At 31.3% G+C, this 22,990-nt stretch overlaps 1 protein-coding gene across 1 annotated transcript in view; it reads right to left on the minus strand.

The window, feature by feature from the left end:
- Positions 1-22,990, minus strand: part of LOC106640744 (uncharacterized) — a 425,751-nt gene that overhangs the window by 256,539 nt on the left and 146,222 nt on the right. The window contains exons 4-5 of the mRNA XM_089595613.1: positions 582-828; positions 254-485 (exon numbers count right to left, since the gene is read on the minus strand). Coding sequence (XP_089451739.1) covers positions 254-485; positions 582-828 — 479 coding nt within the window. The remainder of the gene's footprint in view (positions 1-253; positions 486-581; positions 829-22,990) is intronic.

A 22,990-nucleotide genomic window follows, 5' to 3' on the forward strand; every position in this document is an offset into this window, starting at 1 on the left:
AGTATAAAAAATTAATGTAATAAATTTTACTTTAAACAGTTTCTTGTAAGTATTTTTAGACGTACAATTTTAAAGAAAAAAATATCACGTTAAGGAAGAAACACTAATCACAAAAAAAAACTAGTTAACGTGTGCATTTACTTGACACTTTCTTGTTAGTGAACGTATGTTCTTAGATTTTACATGATCAGAACTTTGTACACATATATTTTATTTTAATCACTCACAAGCATATAAACATGTTTATACTAACCATCTACTGCTTTTAATAGCGTTTCTTGTGTGCTAGAAGGAAAATGTCCAAGTTCAGATGCATCTGTAGTATTCATTTCTTGAGCTTTCAGAGTCTCTGGTGCCGTAAAACTCTTAGAACGTCTAAGACCATACAAAGACAAAAAAGACTGAGATTTCATTGGTTTTCCCGGATTTGAAGTTGCAGTTTTTATTTCCTGCTGTTCCATACTGAAGTGAACTCTATTAGATTTCTAAGACAAAAAAAGTTTATTGTAAATAAAATCATGTCCAATTTTTAATTCACATCGTCACAATGTTCCAAAAACTTTAAATGTTGCTTGATTTACGTTCACTAGATTTCCGCTTGATGTGGAAGCCTTAATTATGTAGGGCTGGTGTACTACTGACGCTGTTATTAGAGGATGAAAGTCAACTGAATGATGATTTTGAAGACCTGGGGTGAGTTGATGCTGTAGTGGATATTGAAATGTTTGTGGTTGATGCAGCTGCTGGGTGTAGAAATATCGATGCACGTTACCACTAGATTTGCTGTGTTGCAAAAAGTAAGGTCGTTCCATTGAACCTGAACAGGATCTAAAAATAAATTTTTTTGAATTATGAACGTTGAAAAATATTACACATGATAAATTACCAAGCAAATGTGTGGTTTAGTTCTTATGGTTTTGGGAAAGAAGCCTGATTGTTGAAAAAGACTCCATTGAAAACTTGAAAAAACAGTTGTCATCTTAGTAAGGGAAAAAGCAACAAAACCTTCAAAAACAGCTTTAAAAACTTTTTGCATGTTTCTCTATGTATGAATTTAACAGAAAAGAATTCTTTTCTGATTTTTCTAGACAGTTATCAAGAAATAAGCATTTGAAGTAGTGGAAAAATCACATTTTGACACATTTTGATTAATTGGCAATAGGTTTGGTAAAATGCAGAAAAAATACTTGTAATTGGATGGCCATCAATTTTCATCAAAATTTTATCTCTTCTTTGCTACTCAAAAGACCATAAAAATCAGTATCTTTCACTGTACATCAGATAATATTTTATAATCCATTCGTTTTATTTAATGAGTTTTGGTGGATCTTTTGAGGCAAACTTCCAAATGAAAAATACTACACGTATTTTGTATGGCGACGTTTCGTCGACTAAAGCATTGATCACTTCAGGCTTCATGAACAAATTTAACAATAAATTAATTCAAAACTACTTAACTATAAAAACAAACTTAAGCACACAGATTCTATAGTAATACAAACGCTGAAAGGAATTGCTTAACGTAGCGAGATTTGCTCGCTCGCAAGTCAAGTAGGCGAAAGCATTCACATTACACGAAGTTATTAATTTACATTACAGCACACATTATATTTACTCAGTTACTTGAAGTAAATGTATTAAAAGTAATGGACATGATCAATAACGTATTTATTTTAAAAAACTTATCAAAGAAGGGAGAAGAGATAATAAAAATGGTTACAAGACCTAATCTGCTGTATTTCTACATCAAATTGTAATTATAAATTCACTTCTTAAAATAATCAATTTATGATAGTATGAAAACAAAAATTTCCTTGAAAAAATACAAACAACCAAAAAAAGTAAATAAAATCTCATCGTCTGTTGATGAAAGTATATTATGAGCTTTGAAAAATAAAAACTTTTACTGTACAGCATGAAAGTTTGAAATGCTGAGAGGGACTATGCTGACATTTAAATAATGATTTTTAGTGTTTGTCTATGTATACAAGCAATTTCATGAAGATGTTCAAATTGTATTGACAGCAAATGATTGTTGGTCTCCTACCATGTGTTTAGAATAAGAGCGTTTTAGCATTTTATTTTTCCATCAAATATTATGTAAAAAAAGAAAAATAATAAAAACTTATCTTTTTTAAGAGTATCTTTATTTCTTAACAAATTATCTGTACCAATTGTATGTTTTACTTTCATATTACCAATAATCCATAATTATCAAAATGTACCTGAAACTTCCTTTTCCGTAATCATTCATGTTACATTGTCAATTTTTTTACTTTTTTTTATTTTTCATTTCAATTCATCTAAAAAAATTACCATGCATTTTTGACGAGCTTAAAAATAAAATATACTTTGTTCTTAGGAATTAATGATTTCAACTTGTCTTCCCAACCTGTTTCAACAATAGATGGATAATCCTACCAAAAATAATATTTTTTATGCTCCAGCTGATTGTTACATCCCATGTTATATACTTAATATTTATTACTTCGATGCAGCCAGCTTCGTTCTCAAATTATGAAAAGCAAGTGTTTAGTAGTTTTTAAACGTCGAGGTGTACATCTGTTTCTGCAATTACTTGACCTGTAACTCACTTCATTTGAAAGGAGTTACCGTCGCAAAACTTGAACTACGCGTGTAATCCTCAAACAAAGTAATGAGGCACTTATTTTACATCATCGATTTGTACTAATACACGTAAGAGTGAACAATTACAATATTCATTATTGCCTATGATTAACAAAGAATATCGTACACAGTTTTGACATCTACTTGTACTAAAATGTAAAGTTCAAGATATCAACGATTTTAACCATTAATTGCTGTATAATTATTGCATCAAGATTGTGCTTGTATCAATCGATAATAATTAGGTAAAGGTCTGGTTGGTCGTTCGGATCCCCAACCTGACGTGTTCTCCTTGAATGCTAGAGTATTAAAACTCCTTGCACATACCAATATTCTTTTTTTTTCTTGCATCAAGTGCTGTAAAACAGCTATAAAGATTGGAGAGTAAGTCAAATTGCATCTTTGTAGCATGTTTTTTAAGCAAATGTGAGATTTAGTTTGACGTAAGACTAGGCCATTGTAAAGTTTCCTAAACAGTGAAATAAAGATAAAGGAGAAAGAAAGAATCATTCATTTGGGGTTTGCCGTTTAAAGCAGCAGCCTAATTATCATCATCGCCACGAGTGTTCTCATCGTTGCGATCAACCTTATAAGATCTTGCAACTGCATACACGCAAGCAGTAGCTAATCAACGATTCTAGAAATACGATAAGAGCCTCAGAATAGTTTAAACTTGTTAAAACATTGTAAATACAAACCCTAAAACTTATAATTTATATTTTTGTTATATTTGAATACATTATGCTTTATTAAACTTATTAAATTAACAGATAAAACATACCTTAGTTGTTAATTAAATGTCTTTTTTAAATTCATGTACGTAGGAACTAGGAATTCCACTTAATAAAAACATAACTTTAGCTTTAATTAATAAATCAAATACGAAACGAAAACAAACAGACTAATGCATGATAAAGACCCTTACAAGCACGTAAAGTAAACGACAAACACAGTATGCTGCCACTGCATTACATTAGACAGACACTCATACAGTAGGTTAACGTCACTTCGACGTACGACACACCAATACCATTCCAATTATGTCACACGGTAAAACGTAATACCGCAACGCTGGGAGAATGATTTAAAAAAAAGCATACTATAAAATTTACGAGCTCCACCTATCACTTTTAAGCTTGGACGTAACACAATTACAACGTTGTGTAAGGAGATATCGAAATAAAATTTTTTTAATAATTAAGAGGTGTATTTTCTGATGAAGGTATAATAAAATTGATATGATGAACAAGTAATGCTTCAGCTTAAGATACCAGAAAAGGACAAAATTATCGTTACGTGCCCGTGTCTCACTCGTACATTTAAAGTTTTGACGGCACATTGAGGATGTATTGTAAGACATGCACGAGGATGTAGGTAAGTTGGTATGTATACTGACAAAAGTTTTGTGTATAGTAGTGAAAGTAATCTTTTAATATTCAGATTTTAATTTTTTTAATAAATCCTTATAAAAGGCAACGTTGCACACTATTAATAATAAATTAAAATATTAATTACTTCGTATTACACGGTAAATCATAGTGCTATTACTTTTATACTAATGACTCCCTTAATCTTGCTAAAACATTGCAACAGTAATGCCGTAAGTAACTGCATCATGAAATATATTATATTAATCCTAACTCTTGAATTTAACTAATCAGGAATAAATGTACACAATGTTAACGTTAGAGCAAATCCTTATGGCTTAGAGAAGCAAATTGGTGCCGATGTTAACGATAATCTGAAAGCAGGAATTCAAGTTGGTACATACATTGCACAACATGGTATATAATTGAGCATATTTGTGATAGGAAACTCATGTAATTGCTTGCAAGTACAAGTCAGCATAAATAACAATGATGTAAATGAACACCCACAATGCAACGTAGATACCGAGGGACATTGACACCAAGAAGTCAATGCCAGTGCTGACGAAAATTCTGAAGCAGGACTTTAACATGGTGTAGACATTGCACAACATAATTAATAATAATAATAATGTACTATATTTAAGATTCAATCTTTGAACGTTACTGAATACTGATGTGTACGACATCTATAACTTATACGTAATGACGCTGAGAAAAATGAACGTGAAGAAGTTAACGAGAATTTAGTGGTAGGACCTTAAGATGAAGTTGATGTTGAAAAAAAGTAAATAATAATTGATATATTTCATAGTTAGTAAAGAACTACGTTCTTTTCAACTGACAAATTTATTTTAAAATATTAATTGTTGTATAGTAATTGTCGGTTGGCTTCTCAGTAAGACATCAATTAAGTGCAACCATCATATTACCAGAATGTAGGCTTATTGTACTTTGATTTTGCTATATAAGTAGTATCCTATAATATTCATTGGTGTATACTTTATCACCTTTAACATACTCTCCAAGTAACCAGTTTCCCTACTCTTACTTTCCCTCTCCATGTGATATCTGTATCGTTAACCCAAGCTCACTGAAGGAGGTTCGGTCGTTTTTCCTGAAGGGGGGGGGGTGCGCGGGTGTGCGGAGGCTCCCATTAGACACCATGTCAAAGTGAGTTGTACTAACTGTGTATGAAAACGTCCGCCCACTACATCATGGTTAATTTAACTGCGTTCAACTTGGCAGTGCTCAAAAGTCAAAATATTAAATGTTATGAACAAATTACTAGACATGCTTTAAAGCAGTTTGTTTCTGATAGTTCAAGTAAAAAAACTTGGAAACATGTTGTTTGCATGACGAAAAATAACGTAAAAAAAGTAAGAAGAAACTCAACTTCCGTCAACGAACGTGTGTTATGAATTTTCGAAAAACAACCTTTTTTTACACAGCATTATAGTTTGAAGTCTTAAGAAAGGCTGGGCTAAGTTCCAGATCATGGTTTCCAGTTAAATAAACTCTAGAAGCAATTTTGCAAAGACGTCTCGCTCCGTGTGAAAAAATCAGTTGACAGCTGACGATGCTCGGTTCCCTCCCATACACTTAGCATAAGACCTGCTTGCGACTTTGTTTACGTTTATACAGAAATTTCTTCCGAATGCCTGATAAGGTGCACATTTTTTAATACAATAGTTTTCCTTAGAAATTAAGCTATCTATTTAAACTTTTTTCTCATCATAGACTAATCTCTAAGCACAAAATTTGAACAACAAAGGCTGAATAATCGCTCTCACCCGTAAGAGCAATGTTGAGTCATGCCATTTCGGAAATTTTTTTCTTGAAAATTTGGCTGGTAAAAAATATTTAAAAAATTGATATGTACTTTTAGTGTGTTAAAGTACAACATTTATTTTTTTCAGCAAGTGAATACATCTCCTTAAAAACGACAAAACCTCCGTAACTGCTTATGTACAATATCTATGTCCCATGTACAATTAATAACAAACCCCAATCAACAAAAAGTAAATACTGCAAAAACGTATAGTGTTCTAAGAAACTCGTTTTCATTTCTTCCAACGGTATTACATAAAAATTCAAACAATTTTTTTGAACTGCATTAATTAATTTTTCCGACATTTCAGGAAAAATTTCGGGAGCATATGGGCCAAAGAAGACATCGGATATTTCTTTTACGTCATTGCGAACAACAAAATTAGTTGAATGTTAAAGTTCAAGGAATTTTGTATGTAAAAAATTAGACCCGATTTCTTTTATGATTTGCATTGTAGATCTGTTAAGCAGATGAATCGTTAATTTTTTTGTTTAAAAAATAGCATTAAAAGAGTTTTAAAAATTGAAGCCCAAAGCTCAGGAACAAAACGTAAAATTTAAAACAAGCATCACACAAGGCATCTAAAAATTTTTCCTCACAAGATTTCTTTTCTTCTACGACTTCATCATAATTTTTCGCTTAAGATTTTAATTTATTTAATTTTGTACTACTGTTCTCAAAAACTTTAAGTCTAACATAATTAATTAATCCTAGATAATCGACGTGAATTCTGTCAACATTTTTGAACTTTCAGCCATCGTGTACCCGATAATCTTTTGATTTTATTTTGTGGCAATTCGCGTAAGCTGAGATATTCTTGAAGCTCCTTGAAACGTTTTGGGCTGTAAGAGAAGAAGTTATGTATCGCCTTGATCGCAGTTTCAAGCGTCTTGGGAATGTCACTATTACTTGACTTGGCAACCAAAGCGGATAATAAATAGCATTATTGCAAGCTAAAGATATTAAATTGTCAAAGTTGATATCATTGTCTTTGAAAAATTTCTGTAAAACTAAAAAGATATCCAAAGGCGAAACTTCGTCAAAATACTGCACTGAAATGCACAAAAGCTTTGTATTGCTCATATCAGTGCTTTCGTCAACAACAATAGAATAATGAACACTGTTCAAAATGATTACAACGCTTTTAAATAAAGGAAGATACAGCACTGTTCTTATATCGCAAAAGGCTATTGTCCGCTTTATCTGCATGCACTTTGCTGATGGGGGATCAAGTGCCACCTTTTGAAACTTGTGAAGAAGACTAGGTGTGCCGGAAAAGATCTGATTTTCTCGTAAATTTAATTTTTTTTTTTTGCAGTAAATGCATTTTGCGATCTGCGGTAAAGTTAGGTGATTTTTTAAGCAATCCTTACACTGCGGATCACGTGACCATTTATCTTGACATTCAACTTAAATTTACTTTGTTTTCGAGGGTCACTTTAATCATTGCTAGATTTCTGCTTCAAACCAAGTTTCGACAACATATTAAAATGATAAAAAAAGTACAAAAGCAAAGCTTAGCAGTACCAATTAACATGGAAGCAAACGTGAAACCGAATTATAGATCCGATAAAAAAAGTCTACGTTTCAGAAAAATGCACATTCAGAGGATAATCGAATTAACACAAAATTTTATATAAATCCACACAAAAAATACTACCAAGTGTCATTAATCTAAGAAATGCTAAGCACACATGAATAAAACTAAGCAAGAATATATTTGTAGCTAGTCTTAAACAAACAGATTAACTGAGTTCGAACACCAACACCATAAGCACAAACCCAAATGACAAATATCGATAAACATACGAAAAAATTGACACCTCTAGATCAACGCGTGCTTTAAAAGATGAGAAACGCGAGTTAGTACAACGCAACAAAGATGACGAGTTCATCCCAGTATTGTCCACAAAATAAAAAAAGAAGCACTACCGATATTCTATGTAGTTATATGCATGCACTGATTAACTTTATTAAAGCAAAATAATTACTAATATCACAGTAATCACTGTATCACAAGTCACCGAGAAACTACTAAAGCAGAAAAGTACGTGCTTGCATTCTGTAGATTATATACCACATGACTATAAGTATGAAAAAACAAAAGACAACGCAGCTGCTCTTACAGCAGACTGCTAAAAGTTTACAAAGTAGAGTTATATCATTCACTAAGTAAATGTATTGTATGTATGGTAATTGGCGATATCAGTTGGCATAGGCGTGAGAAATCTAGACAATACACGGTTGTGCAATTAACCATAAATCGTAAACAACTATAGTTATATTTTGTATGACATCAATTAATTGTATCCATTGTAATTCACGACAGATGCATAAAATATCGGAAGAAAAAACATGGTAGTGCAGCAGACCTCCAATTCTAAGCAACTACAGTTATACTATGTATAACATAAATTCACAGCATGTGTGCTGATCCGTCAATTACAAATTTCATAAGATAATTATTTCTAACTAATCTACATGAAGTCACTAAGAGTCTTTATAAAAATTAAAGGTGTATTAACACAGTTTTTACTATGGTATAGTCATAGAATCATTAAATATATGTTCAATGACTGAAACTGTAAGCGATTGAATGACTTTGAAGTGACATTTCAAACGTAAGACCATAAAGAATACCAAAAACTAAACTTTAAATGAAGGTGAGCGTAAAATAGTAAAAAACACAATTACTGAGTAAAAAGATATTTTTTATACGCAAGAAAATCGCACGAAGACTGTAACAAAGAGTAGAACAATAATTGAGGCATAGGCTTGATTTTTTAAGTTTTAAGAAATAAAATATGTGTAATTTTTTTTTAAGCTCTACTGTATTTTCTTCTGAACACTCAACTTTTTTAAATTTAAGTAATAACAACAAGGGGGAACAATTTTAGAGTATGATTTGAAAATTTCAAAATAACTGAGCAGTGTGAACTCAGTTGCCTTACAGAGTGTAGCTCTTTTTCTGTCATGTACCTACAACGAAAGAAAAAGTTACCACTGATGTTTTATCAAAGAAAAATTTTCCTCATTCTTGTGTACCTTTGCTCAAGCTTTAATCATTTCTCTGAAATCATTCATATTTTTATACTTGCAATTAGAATTTTGAGTTAAAGTAATTACGTCACGAAAACGTTTTTTTAACAATCGGGTTATTATTTAAAAATAATTAGTCATTTTTTCAAGCCAAACCTATCAAGTCTAGTTAAAATTTTGGGTGTATTTGTACCTAAAACAATCTGATGCGCTCTAGGCAGTACTTCGAAAATAGTGTGAAAATCTGCCTAATGTAGTACATAATGCCACTAATTTGTATTTAAGTCGTGTTTTTTTTCCTAGTCCTATTCTTTTATCATTTGCTGTCTATTGGCAGAAAATTTTTTGCAGAGCGCAAAGCAGCATTTGCATTTTCTGCCTACGGTTATTTTATTATTTTATAATAATTCATGATAATCATTATCAAATTGAGTTAATAAAAAGTTAATAAAGTTAAATCTTCTACCTTACCTGTAACTAATAAAAACCCTAATAAAAAAGGTACATTATTAATGATCTAAGTTTTTTTTAACCACTTCGTACACTTTATTTCGTCCAGATTTTGTTACGAAAATAATAAAATTTTCTTGGAATATTTCATTAATATATATATTAGATGCACATTGACAGTTTTTTATAATCAGGGGTCCAAATGTTTGTTATTTCAATTATTAATTGTGATTTTTAACGTTCAAAAAGCTTCATAGTTATTTGTAGGCAGTAAATTTTTCCTAATAACTGTACAACGTGAATAAAATTAAATGCATTCCAAATTAATTATTTATTAATGCACTTTTTGTAACTATTAGCTTATTTTAATCAACGTATTCACATCGTAGCTATTAAGAAATAATAATAATTAAAAAAAATTTGCCAAGGATGAGAGTTGAAGGTATGACAAGCAAAGTATAAACTACGCCGCTGACTTGCCTATTACGTACTTTCGGTACATGGGACATAGATGTTGTACATAAGCTGTTAACCATACATATATTTTATGGAGAAGGAAAGTAGTCAAGACCCTACGAGAATAATGCAAAACTCTGCTCAGACTACTGAGCTTATAGCTCAACAAGCAGTTTGAATTATGGCCCAAGCTGTGGCTAAAAAAGCAGTTCAAATTGCAGCAGAAAATGAAAGTTAAATCGTAGCTCAACAATTAGCTAATGTTTTAACTGAGCAGGTGGTTAATTACCTTAAAATAACCCAAACTGCTCGAACTTATCAACATAACCAGGCTCTTAATAATACTCCTGTAAATAATGATTTTCAATTTTGTGCTTCCTCAAGTTATTGCAGTGAAGGTGAATGTAGATACCCAGCTGAAAATTTGTCATAAGGTCTTACATAAGTTCTTGCATAATTTCTTATGTAATTTCTTATGTCAGTTCTTATGTTAGTTCTTACGTAAGTTCTTATATAAGTTTTTTTAACAGAACTTGTGTCAAAACTTGTGCACAAACTTACATTTGCTTATCAACCAAGAACTTACATAAGATCTCACGTAATTTCTTATGTAAGTTCTTATGTAAGTTCTTATGAGACTTCGTGTATCAGTCGTTTAAACGTATTCAGTTACTATCTAGATACATACATGGTGAATTTCAAAATTTTTTCTGCATAAAAGCTGTTAGAATAGCTAATATAAATAAATAAATACAAAAAAAATCATCTCTTACTTCCACTAAGGGGATTTGAACCTGGTCTGGAGAATCCCTAGTCAAGTGTCTTACCCACTTGGCCAGAGTGGATTTGATACATGGGCAAGAATTGACGTCCTCATAAGGTACATCTGATACCAACGTCGATGTTATTAAGTCCTCAAGTTATTGCTTCTTACAGTCTCTGAAACTAGTTGAAAAACGTGTTTTTCTACTTTTTATTTAAATCGAATACTTTTTTTTTAAACTTTATTTCATGTAGTAATTTATATTTTAAGAATTTATATAATTTTTTGAGTAATGTTTGAATAAGTGAGGAACTATTTATGCTGCTGATTTTCGATACCGATATTAAAGTATTGAAAAGAAGAAGTTGATCCTCAACTTTGTTGTTGTAACAATTACAATAAACTTATTACACTTTTAAAAAAAATGGATTATTCTTCCTTTAGAATAAAAAGTATAAGTACAGTTCAAATAAAATTCGTGAGCGAAAAGTAGTTGTGAAATCAATTACTAAATTTATTGTCGAGAAACGCATTATCAGACCCAAAACAATGTTATATGTACATTTATAAAATGTTTAATAACAAAAGAGGTAACCAAGGTGGTCAATGTTATCTACAAAATAAAAAAATTAACAGTTTTAGAAGTACCTTATGAGGACGTCAATTCTTTCCCATGTATCGAATCCTCTGGCCAAGTGGACCTTGAAGTACCGCTTTACTCTAAATTATTTGAACATCTCATTCTTAAAGAATAATTTACATATTTTGAAAATTCTATATTATTATTGCTAAAAAACATTTCTGATAGCACATAAAAAGTTAGTGTAAAAGGTGTGGTATTTGGCAAATAAACTTTGTCAAGATTTGCAAGAACTGGGCGTCTTTACCCTTCAATATTCTTAACTCTAAAAGTGTAGAGAAACATGAATGACTTTTACATACATCACACTTCTTATTAAATGTGAGGATGTATACATATATACATACTTGCATGATAGTATTTCTTTCAGGTACTTTTTTTCAAAACCCTAGACGAAAACAGTTTCTTCAACCAGTTCGTTTTTAAATATGTTAAGTGATTTTTCATGGGTAATGTTTTCGATATTTTAGCTTATACCATAGAAATTGGTTGATAACCAACGATTTCACTTTTTTCCCGCTCACAATAAATTTTCCTACTCGAAAGGTGGTTAAAACACTATTAAAACTGCCGTGAAATTTTTTTTTTATCCAAGTCTGACAAAGAGAACTTCTTTAAAAAAAATTTTTTTTAAATTCCGATCTTAAAACCTTGAAAAACTACAATAAACTCTTTCATCAGAAGGAGAAATAGACGTTCTTCAATTGAACAATGAATTCCACAGTAAAGCCCATTATACTAAATACCCAATAAATAACCCCCTTTCAAAAAAACTAAAAATAATGTTAAAAAAAAAAAAGAAAAATGTTTGAAGAAGGTAATAATTAAATAAAAGTCACCTATGTTTGTCCAGTTTTCGTCTTCAGCTGATAAACGTACCAAATCATTCTAAAAATCGTTTTCAATTAGTTGCGATACAAAAACTTCTTTCGGCATCTCATTTACAAAATTTTTAAGCTCTAGTTCTTCTATAAGTTCAATCTCGTTGATTAGATGTAGTTGTAGTATTAATGTCTAACTGAATAGTTCAGAGTACAGATTCTGAATGATGGACATGAAAGAGCTACTCAACTTTTTTTAACCTTAGAGCAACTACTCCGATCCATTAAAAGAACAGCAGCGTTAGAAAAGGATACAAAAGCAATAAAAAACTAGCAGAGTTAAGAAAAGATACAAGTGTAATACCCGCCTCTCACCCAAGTATGTGTAAAGCATGGGAAACTATGTTTCATACTTATGGTTTGCGCAAAAATCCTCTGTCATGGTCTCATGCATATAAGTGGTTCTCCGCATGTATATATTTTTGCTTCTACTACGGATTTTTCAAATTATTAAACAGCCAATCATAAATAACATACAACCCTCCTTTTTTCTACGCATTTGCATGCCCGTTTTGAGGAATTTTAAGGGCTGATCTTGACCTTCATTTTCAATCATAGCTAGTAAATCTTGCAAGAAGCCAACAACTATGGGCAGTTCTCACACCACCAAAAATCATCTTTTGACAAAACGAGGTACTTTTAATTCATAATTTATTGAGCTTTGCTTTTTTTCACCTTCTTTGATTTTCTTTTTTATATCTTATATCACTAAAACCGCAGAAATGATAGCAAAAGTTATATTTTAACTTTCTCTGCAGCAATGATGTTGAGAGTTCCTTAGATTTCTTTTTTATCTCTTTTATTAAAATACCACTTTTAACGCTAAAGTTATGGTAAAAATCTGTACTAACCCTCTTCGCAATAATAATGTTGGGAATTTGTTTTAAAATTTTTTACCTTTTGATTTGAATTTTAAAAAATTTTCACTTACAACGACTTTTTTTAAACTTGATAATTTTACATTATTATTTTTTACATTGTAAAAAATGGTTAAAAAATAGCAACGGATGACATTTAGCAATGTAACAAAAAGATTTTTCGTCATGCGTAAAACACTAATGCGTGGCAATATAAAGAAGAGTCAGTGATTCTAGATCCTATGAATTATGGAGATCCCTTAAGAGAGGCTGTGGTAGCATCAAGTAAAGCTGTGGATCTGGATCAAGAGGCTGCTATGGATAATCTTCCATATATTTCTTAAGAAGAAAAAAGGATTAGAAAAAATAATAGTAGTTATTCTTTTATCTTAGTATTTTGTACCATTTTTGAATACATAAACTTTTTTACCATGGGCACAAAGAGAAACGGCCGTTTTTCGGCCTTGGGCAGAAGCAAATACTAAACTATGTTTATTTTCGTTTATCAACATATAAACAACGAGAATAAGAAAGTACAACAATACACGGTGAAAAGTATATCTATACTACCTATCTACACATGAGTACATACATGTCTACTAATACATGTACATACGTTCGTGTGTATTACTTTCTATGTCACTCTGTCTTTTTTCAGATACCTGTGTGTAGTTGCGCACGTGCACGAATTTTGTTGTCTCTTTACTAAATATGGATAAGATGGAGTTTGAATAAATACAATTGGGAGACTCCGGGAAAACTTTGCATTATGATTAACTATTTATATTTTAAAATAATCCTGTTCACAAAGAAGAAATTTAAAAAAAATGATAAAAAAAATAATGCTAGTTCTAATATTAATTTATTACTTTGTACAAGAGCAAAGTATTAAAAAACAGCAATGAAAAAGGCTTACATGTATGAGTACAACAATAAGAGAGCGAGTGCGACAGCAGACGATTAATGGCTCTCTCTATCTTACTTACTCTTACAGGTACTGACAAAATGCCTTTTTCATTTTTAAAGTTATTTTTCTCAACATTTTGCGCTTGTCGAAATAAAATTAAAAGTGCTTTTATGATAGGTACCACTTAAACATAGTTATAACTAGTTCATTTTAAATCAGTGGGCTGAATTACATTTAATATAAAAAACGCCCAATCATCGTTTATTTTTCTAATTTAGAAATTTCTCAGTTGGTATCCATAAGTACTAAGAACAGAGATCAGATTGGTGTGCTGCGAAGCACAATCCATAAGGTCCCCAACTACAAATCCGAAGAATGTGGGTTCGATTCTTATAGTCAGTAAAATTTGGAAATTTTATTTACACATTTATTATCTATAATACATACTCATATAATATGTATAATTTATATGCGTATACAGACATATGATATATAATATATGTGTACGTATGTAATGTATATGCTATATATATATATAATATTGTATATATTCAATACAAATGTAATATTTCATTATAGTATATGTAAACTTACACTTGTATATATCTATAAATACGGATAATATACATACTTTACAATGTAATGCTATATATACACGACAATATGGTTATAGGTACCGTATATATACACGCGCTTTGCCCCGTTGCGCGCTTCGCGCGCCAACCACCCAATTTTTGAATCAGTTAAACACTTAATTTTTTCAGTTTGCTTTTTGAAGTTGAAAAAATAAAAAATCTTTGTAATGTAATTTAAGAGTCAAACGAAAGTAATATAAATTTAATAAACATCTTTTTATAAATTTGTAAGACAAATTTTACCTCGTTTCTAATCGCAGAAAATATCCAAAGAAATAGAATTGAGAAAAAATTTTTAATCATTTTATTGATTATATAGTGTTTCTGGAAAGGAGGTCTTACAGATTCTTTTTACTTCACTTTAACATCCCAATATGTAATTCTAATTACACTTAGCATTAAGTACACAGTAGAATATTCAAAGAAGTATTAAAAAAAAAAAAAAATGGTGGTTATACTCTCTGGCCGTAATAAATCTCTCTGGTCGTAAATCATGATTTTTAAAATTATTTGTAAACAAATAGATACAATTTTTTTTATTAATGGCCCAGGAGGTTCAGGAAAAACATTTCTATATAAATTGCGGAAAATCTTTTATTGATGGCACAGCATCAACATTACTTTCCAAAGGATTGACCTATCATAGAACATCTTTTATACTATGAGACTTAAACAATGTAGGAAATTCGTTCATGGAATATAAATCTAAAAAGAAAAAAAAAAAAAAAATAGTAGATTAAATTATATGGAACAAGGCTTCTATGATCTTAAAAAATACCTTAGAAAGACCTGAAAAAAACCTTACGTAATCTATGTGACACGAATATTTATTTTGGTCATAAGTTAACTGTTTTTGGAGGCAATAATATATGGATTCTTCCAGTTTTTTAAAAAGTAATAGAAGCATAGCCATACAAAAAAGAATTAAATCACCATATCTTTAATTGTTGCTTTGTATTTTAAAACTTAACATCAATATTCATTCAATTGACAAAACATTTTTAAAATTATTGTTAGATACTGGAGTAGAAAAAATTAAATCATTTCAAGTACCAAATAAATGAAAAGCAACTGATATTTGTTCCAATATTTTTGGTAAAGATATTAACTTTTCAATAAATAGCGTTATTCTTACTTTTCATAACGAATATACTCTCACGTCTACTGACATCCACCCACTGTCGGTAAAAAATATCATATGGTATTCGTCACCTGGCTACCGCACCCATACATCGATACCAATGCACTCTTGGTAGATCGCGTGCTCACCAGCCATTCCTGCTCCCTAACTCTATCCCTGCTCAATTAAAAATCTGGCTTACGCCTGCAGCTGCACCTTTTTGCCAAGAACATGTAAATCAAATTAACCTCCACTCCTTGACTCACCAATGGTCCTACCCCCGATTATCGATCCGATTCAGGGTTTAAATAAAACCACGCCCTGCGAGCTCGTCCTCTTTCCTGGAGAATCAGTCGACCAACAAGCAAGTAACCAGTATTAACTACAGCGAGTTACATTATTAAATGTCCGATTGTCTAAATTATCATTAAAATATTTGTGATCCAAATAAGCAAGTTTTGCTAACAGTTCAATTGAGCTTTTCCTTTCTTATAATTTATTATAAGCTTAACAAGCAATTTACTTCACTGGCCTAGCCAAGAGAGCTGTCAGCTTCTAATTGTCTATTACTCGTAAAGATACTGGTTAATTACTTTAAATACTTTAACTTGATTACAAATGTTGCTGAACACAAATGCATTTGCTATCCACGTGCTGCACGCTGCATTCAAATTCTCGCGCGCTAAAGTTACGTCGAAGAGCCACGACGTAAAAATTACGGGCTCGTCCTAAAAATCCACTAGTTTTTACATATTTGTAATGGAAAACTGCAAAGCTGACGCAATTAAATTCTACTCACTCACATTGGCAGAGTTGAACCTACTTTTACTGCAAAAAGACAACCAACTTTATCAGATTGTTTGACTTATTTATAAATGGAGCAAAAAAGATTTACCCATTAGTATAAATCTCGCAAACGCTCCGAAAATCAAGAAATTACTGGCATTTTTATCGGGAATGACAGACACGGAAATCGTCACAAATGTTTGTCAAGACAAATTAATAATTGATATCTTAAAAGATATGCTTACTTAAAACATAAATCTCTTAGAAATCATTACTGCCATTCAGCAAAAAGAAGCCATCTCCAACTTCAACCAATAAATTAGTAAACTTTTCACGAATGACATGGAAATCACTAAATATTTTTCAAAATTAGATCTCAATACCCCATTTAATCCATACATAAAAGCATCGCAGTTCACCAACCCTAATAAAACGAATTATGAATCTCGATTTTCAGCAGGCAATAACACAACTCAATCGACTAAAAACATAATTACTAACACTTTAAGCACCAGCACACTTTCCAAACTTATAGAAACACCTAATAATCATAACTGCAACCATTGTACTCTTAATAATCACTTTATTTTTTTTAAAAAAGCATTCATCAAGCACCCCTTTCCAAAATATGCATAGCTTGTATAACATAAATAATTTAACTCTGGCACCCATTTGCAATCTTTTTATAAAAAACGCAATCAAAATTATACCTATAAATAACGGGTTAAACATCCCACTCTTAACCTTTTTAGACAGGTACAGAGCACCCAATCTAGCAAAATTAATTCAAATGTGACTTTCAGGAGAAGCATGACTCCCAATTAAAAATAAAATTTTTGACATCATCGAGGAAATAGTAATATTTTTTACAAACATCTTTGGACCCGAAAAAACATTGCATCAAATAATAGGTGAACTAGTAGTGTTAAAATAAAAAAAAAGAAGAGAACATTATCTCCTTTTCTAATAGAGTTAAAGGCACCACCAGAGAACTAATTGTAGCAACCCTCTGCAACAGTAAAATGCATACTTCTATACCCATTTAGAACAGTATATAATTAAAAATTTCATAAAAGAGTTACTTTGGGTATTAAGAGCACGTATGGGCCACGCAATCAACCTCGAAACTGCTACAACTCAAGCAATAGAAATCGAAAAAGAGTTCACGTGTTAAGCCCGAATATCTACAAGAAACAGTAAAAATCATAACTAGTAGATAAACTCAAGATGAACGAATAAACTTAATCCAAACTCCATAAAAACGCAAAATTTGAGAAAGAAGAGGGCACTGTTATACACTTAGTCCGCAAAAAAGGTCGTGTCATGGAGTCAACCATCACATAACAATCCCGCATCTACACATCAATCTAACAATTATGTACCAAACCAATATACGCAGCAACAAACGCCGAATCCATTTAATGATGATCAAAACAAACAAAAAATGTGCAACTATTGCAAAAAATTAGGCCACTGTAAAAGTGAATGTAAAAAAAAGCTTACAACGATAAAATCATACAAGAGGCATCGAAAAATGACTCAGGTTTCTTCCAGAGGGGAAGCTTGGGAGAAACCAGCAATGTAATACCAACATCTTCCCAAAACAGACAATAGTTCACAAAACTATCTTACTAAACATCAAAACTAAGACACCTATCATAACAATCAAATTTAGTGAAATCAATCGACCCTTATCGTTTATTTTCGACACTGGTGCGGAAACATCACTCATTAAAGAGTCCGTAATTCCACTGAACATTATAATTTTTCAAAATACCATTCTGCACCTAAAAGGCATAACAAACGGGAAAATTAAAACCAAATGGTACATCATTCTAAGCTTTCATGAATGCTTCTTCGAATTTCACATCATAATGGATGATTTCCCCATAGAAATATACGGCCTAATAGGAAACGAGATATTTTGTACATTTCAAGTTCAAATTAATTCCTAAATAAATGACTTTTAAATGAGAAATTACGTAATACCTATTGAAACTAGAACAAATAACACAAGGCATTTCCAAAAACAGCGTGAAAATTCCATCGCATGCACAAAGATTCCATACAACTTCTTACGCGTTGAAGAAACAGAGCACTCTCACTTAGAACCTTCAAAAACTACACAATTCGAACTCACCAGTTACCAAGACACAAAAAAACCCCGAATCATCAAAGATCTCCAAGATCCGGAATCATAATATTAAAGATGACATTACAAAAGCCGACATTTGAAATCATGAAATAAGGAACAAAATTCTAAAAACTGAAATTCGAGATTATGAAATAAAAAATAATACTCCAACAGCCCAAATCTGAATATCCATAGCAGATATTCTAGACAAAATAGGCGCATCTAAATACTTTACAGTCTTTGATTTGAAAGCTGGTTATCACCAAATAAAAATAAGAAAAGAAGACAGACATAAAACTGCCTTTACGTGCGATCTAAGACTTTTTCACTTTAAAAGATGCCCTTTCAAAATAAAAACAAGTGCACCAATATTTTTGGCACTCATAGCTGCCTTAATTTCAAATATTAAAGGAGAAATTTCTTTTTTCGACGATGTATGTACTCACTCCCAAGAATTTGATAAACATTGTAGGGTCATCATTTAATTTTTAAAGCAACTAAGAAAAGCAAATTTAATCTTGCAACAAGAAAAACTTTAAAACAAGTGATAAATTATCTTGGTCACATAGTTAGTAAAGAGTGGATGAAATCTGACCCAAAAAAAAAAGAAGCAGTTACATAATTTTTTCGACCAAAAAATCAAAAAAACATTCGACAATTTTTAGGATAAGTAGATTACTACAGTACATTTATAGAAAATTTTTTTAATATAGCAAACTAAAAAAGGGTCAGAAGTTCACGTGGAACGAAGAAACTCAAACAGTATTCAAAATCCTGAGAGATAAAATACTGCTCTTCTCTAATTTTAATCAACCCCGACTTTAGAAACACGTTTATACTTACAATAAAGGCTTTGGGCTACTCTATAAAAGGCATGCTTTCACAAGGAGAAATTGGAAAAGATAAGCCAATCACTTTCATATCCCACACCTTATCTAAAAGTGAAAGCAACTACTGTAAGTTATCCAAAGAAGCTCTGGCTCTAATAGATTGTACCGAGCAATTTAGAGTATACTTGTACGGAAGAAATTTCATATTAGTGATGGATCATTGACCCTTTGTGTGGCTCAATACGATAAGATATCCATGCTCCAAGGTCACATGCTAGTAACTTGAACTCTGTGATTAATAATTTGAAATAATATACAAACCAGGCTTCCTGAACGTTAACGCAGACGCGTTATCTAGAGAGTGAATCGACGCTCACTTACTTTAACTCACCTGCACAAAAGAGAGCCACAATAGCTGCCACATACCGTATCAGAAGAAACCCAGCAATATGCCATAACGATACGCCAGAGGACAGGTAAAAGCATCAGCTCCCGTTACAAAGAAGCCCTATTAGTTTGAGCTCCCAAAAAACGGAAATTCGACAACAATAACAATAAAGACCATGCACCCGGCTAAGCTATTTTCGAGCAAAAGCAGGCGGTCTCTCGCATAGAAGTAAGGTAAATCAAAGAAAACTCGCCAAGCACCAATAACAAAACTAATAAAAGTAAAGATCATTAAAAACAACGTCCAATGGTGATACTGTCATATTTTGAATTTATTAAAAAACAAAACGACGTTTCGGCCGTTTGGACAACGTCCCGGCCCTCATCAGGTACAAAAATCTATGAGTAACAAAATTCTTTGCAATACAAATTTAAGTAAAAATATAATAAACGCAAATTAAGTTACATGTATAACATACCTTTGACTCTTACGAACGGGATGTAAAATCGTAATGTAGTCAGAGTTTCAAGCTAAGTGGCTTTTATACCCTGCACATACACAAATGACATAGTACACGCACGTAATACAATCGAATAAGAATCGCAAGCAGTTCTTTGAGACGCACGTAAGCAGTTCATGTTTTCCGAATACTATGAATGAAAATGGTCCTCGATTCATGTATTTAAAGTTAGTCACCTTTCTTAATTGACATAACGAGAGACCTATAACAATCTTTCAATTTTTCTGTATCTTGTTGTCTATTAATATTATTATTAAAGTAATGTATATTTAAAATTTCGGAAAAAAGGCGCTTTTTGTAATTTTGTTCTATGTCTAAAATTTTAACATTATCACAAATTAAATTATGTGTAAATTTAATGCTATGTTGTGATAGTACCGATGTATTCTTTTTTTTCTCGATGTCTTTTTTGTGTTCTGTCATTCTTAACTTATTTAAATATTTTTGGACGCTGGTGGAAGTTGTACGTCCTTTCAATCTACATCTGCATCTACACTACGCTACTATGGAGAACACCAGACTGCAACAACTACTAACCATCCTTACGAGTGGAAAGTTCGAATCTCTTTCAAGGGTGCTGGACTCCATAAGTACACGCTTTGGTAGAAATGTAAGTTTTATTTTTTATAAGCTTAGTTGTGTTCAGAGGGAATTGAAGAGCAGTGAGTTGAAGTGCAAATTTTTAATTAAATGTAGGACTTATGACGTTTTCCCAAAATATATTACACAAAGTACTAACAAGCTTAAATACATTACCTTCTTTAACGTCCGATCGAAAATAAAACATAAATCAACCATATCTAAGTTACATATATCAATTTTGAATAATAAAATTTCGGACTCTTACACAAACACTAATTATTTAAGAAATAAAATTTAACTAATACGAAATAAGATTTTAAGTAATGGCTGTGAATCTGTTATAACAAATTTATTTATTGATTATTACGAATAAAAGTTGAATAGCATTTTTCGCGAATATCGTTGTAAGTTGGATAGAAAGTTTGATGCCTTTTTGTCACACGAAGAATCCGAGCGCGAAGAGGTATACGATACACTTCCAGCTACAAGTGTCAGTGACCCTGGCCCGGTTCGGTGCCCTAAAATTATCAACAATGAAGGCACAAGTGAAATAAAAGAAAACTGGCTATGTAACCTTTCTAATACACTGCTGCCAAATTATGGATCAAGCATATTAAAATTAATTAAATGTAGGACTTATGACGTTTTCCCAAAATATATTACACAAAGTACTTACAAGCTTAAATACATTACCTTCTTTAACGTCCGATCGAAAATAAAACATAAATCAACCATATCTAAGTTACATATATCAATTTTGAATAATAAAATTTCGGACTCTTACACAAACACTAATTATTTAAGAAATAAAATTTAACTAATACGAAATAAGATTTTAAGTAATGTCTGTGAATCTGTTATAATAAATTTGTTTATTGATTATTACGAATAAAAGTTGAATAGCATTTTTCGCGAATATCGTTGTAAGTTGGATAGAAAGTTTGATGCCTTTTTGTCACACGAAGAATCCGAGCGCGAAGAGGTATACGATACACTTCCAGCTACAAGTGTCAGTGACCCTGGCCCGGTTCGGTGCCCTAAAATTATCAACAATGAAGGCACAAGTGAAATAAAAGAAAACTGGCTATGTAACCTTTTTAATACACTGCTGCCAGATTATGGATCAAGCATATTAAAATTAGGCAATAAATTTAATTTTGTTTCTAATATTGATAAATCTGATTATTTTCATCTTTTTAAGAATGTTGAACATTCACTTAAATATTCTGGAAAATTTGAGACTGTTAGAAAGGAACTTCTTGACATTATCAATAACAATAAACATAATGTATCTACTCGTCTTTCTTTAAATGATGGAGTTTTCCAAGACAATTTAAAGCGAACACGAGCCTTCCTTAAAAATAATGACAACATTTTAATCGCTAAAGCAGACAAAGGTAATGTCACTGTTGTTATTGAAAAAGAAACTTACATTAATAAAGTAAAAGAATTGTGAAGTGATGATAAATATTATTTACAACTAGAAAAAAATCCTTTATATTAATTAATAAAAGATACTAAGAATTTTGTAAGCGAGTGGGATAAATACGGTGTTTTTGATGAATTTGATGAATTAAGTAAACTTGATAAAAATACACAAAAAAGACTTTCCTACCCGTATAATTGTCTCGACATTGAATTCACCCACATATAGTTTTTCTAAATTTCTTTCTGATTTTTTGATTAAGAATATTCCGCTGGCAAAATCACACATAAAAAATATCTATGAATTAAAAAATAAATTAAAAGAAGTTATCATTCCACCTGGTTACACTCTTATTAGTCTAGATGTAGTAAGTTTATTCACTAATACTAGTGAAACCTTAATCACAAATGCAATAAAACATTTTTGGAAATTCTTGAATAATAAGATCATTGTTTCTTTACATGAATTTTGTGCAAGAGTGTCATTGGTTTTGAATTCAACTTTTTTTCAATTAAACAAAAAATTTTACAAACAAGTTTTTGGCTCTCCAATGAGCAGTCCCTGTAGTCCAGTAATGTGTGATCTCGTAATGCGTTTACTTGAAATTTCATGTTTAGATAAGTTATGTTTTGATGTTCCATTGTACGTACGGTATGTGGATGATATTCTCATATGCGTGCCTACTAAATATATCAACTATACCAAAAACATTTTTAATAGCTATTGTCCTGAATTACAATTCACTGTTGA

Source organism: Copidosoma floridanum, unplaced genomic scaffold, assembly GCF_036245765.1.
Source record: "Copidosoma floridanum isolate Cflo_tuat_1 unplaced genomic scaffold, Cflo_Japanese_pri ptg000026l, whole genome shotgun sequence".
Classification (NCBI taxonomy): Eukaryota; Metazoa; Arthropoda; class Insecta; order Hymenoptera; family Encyrtidae; genus Copidosoma; species Copidosoma floridanum.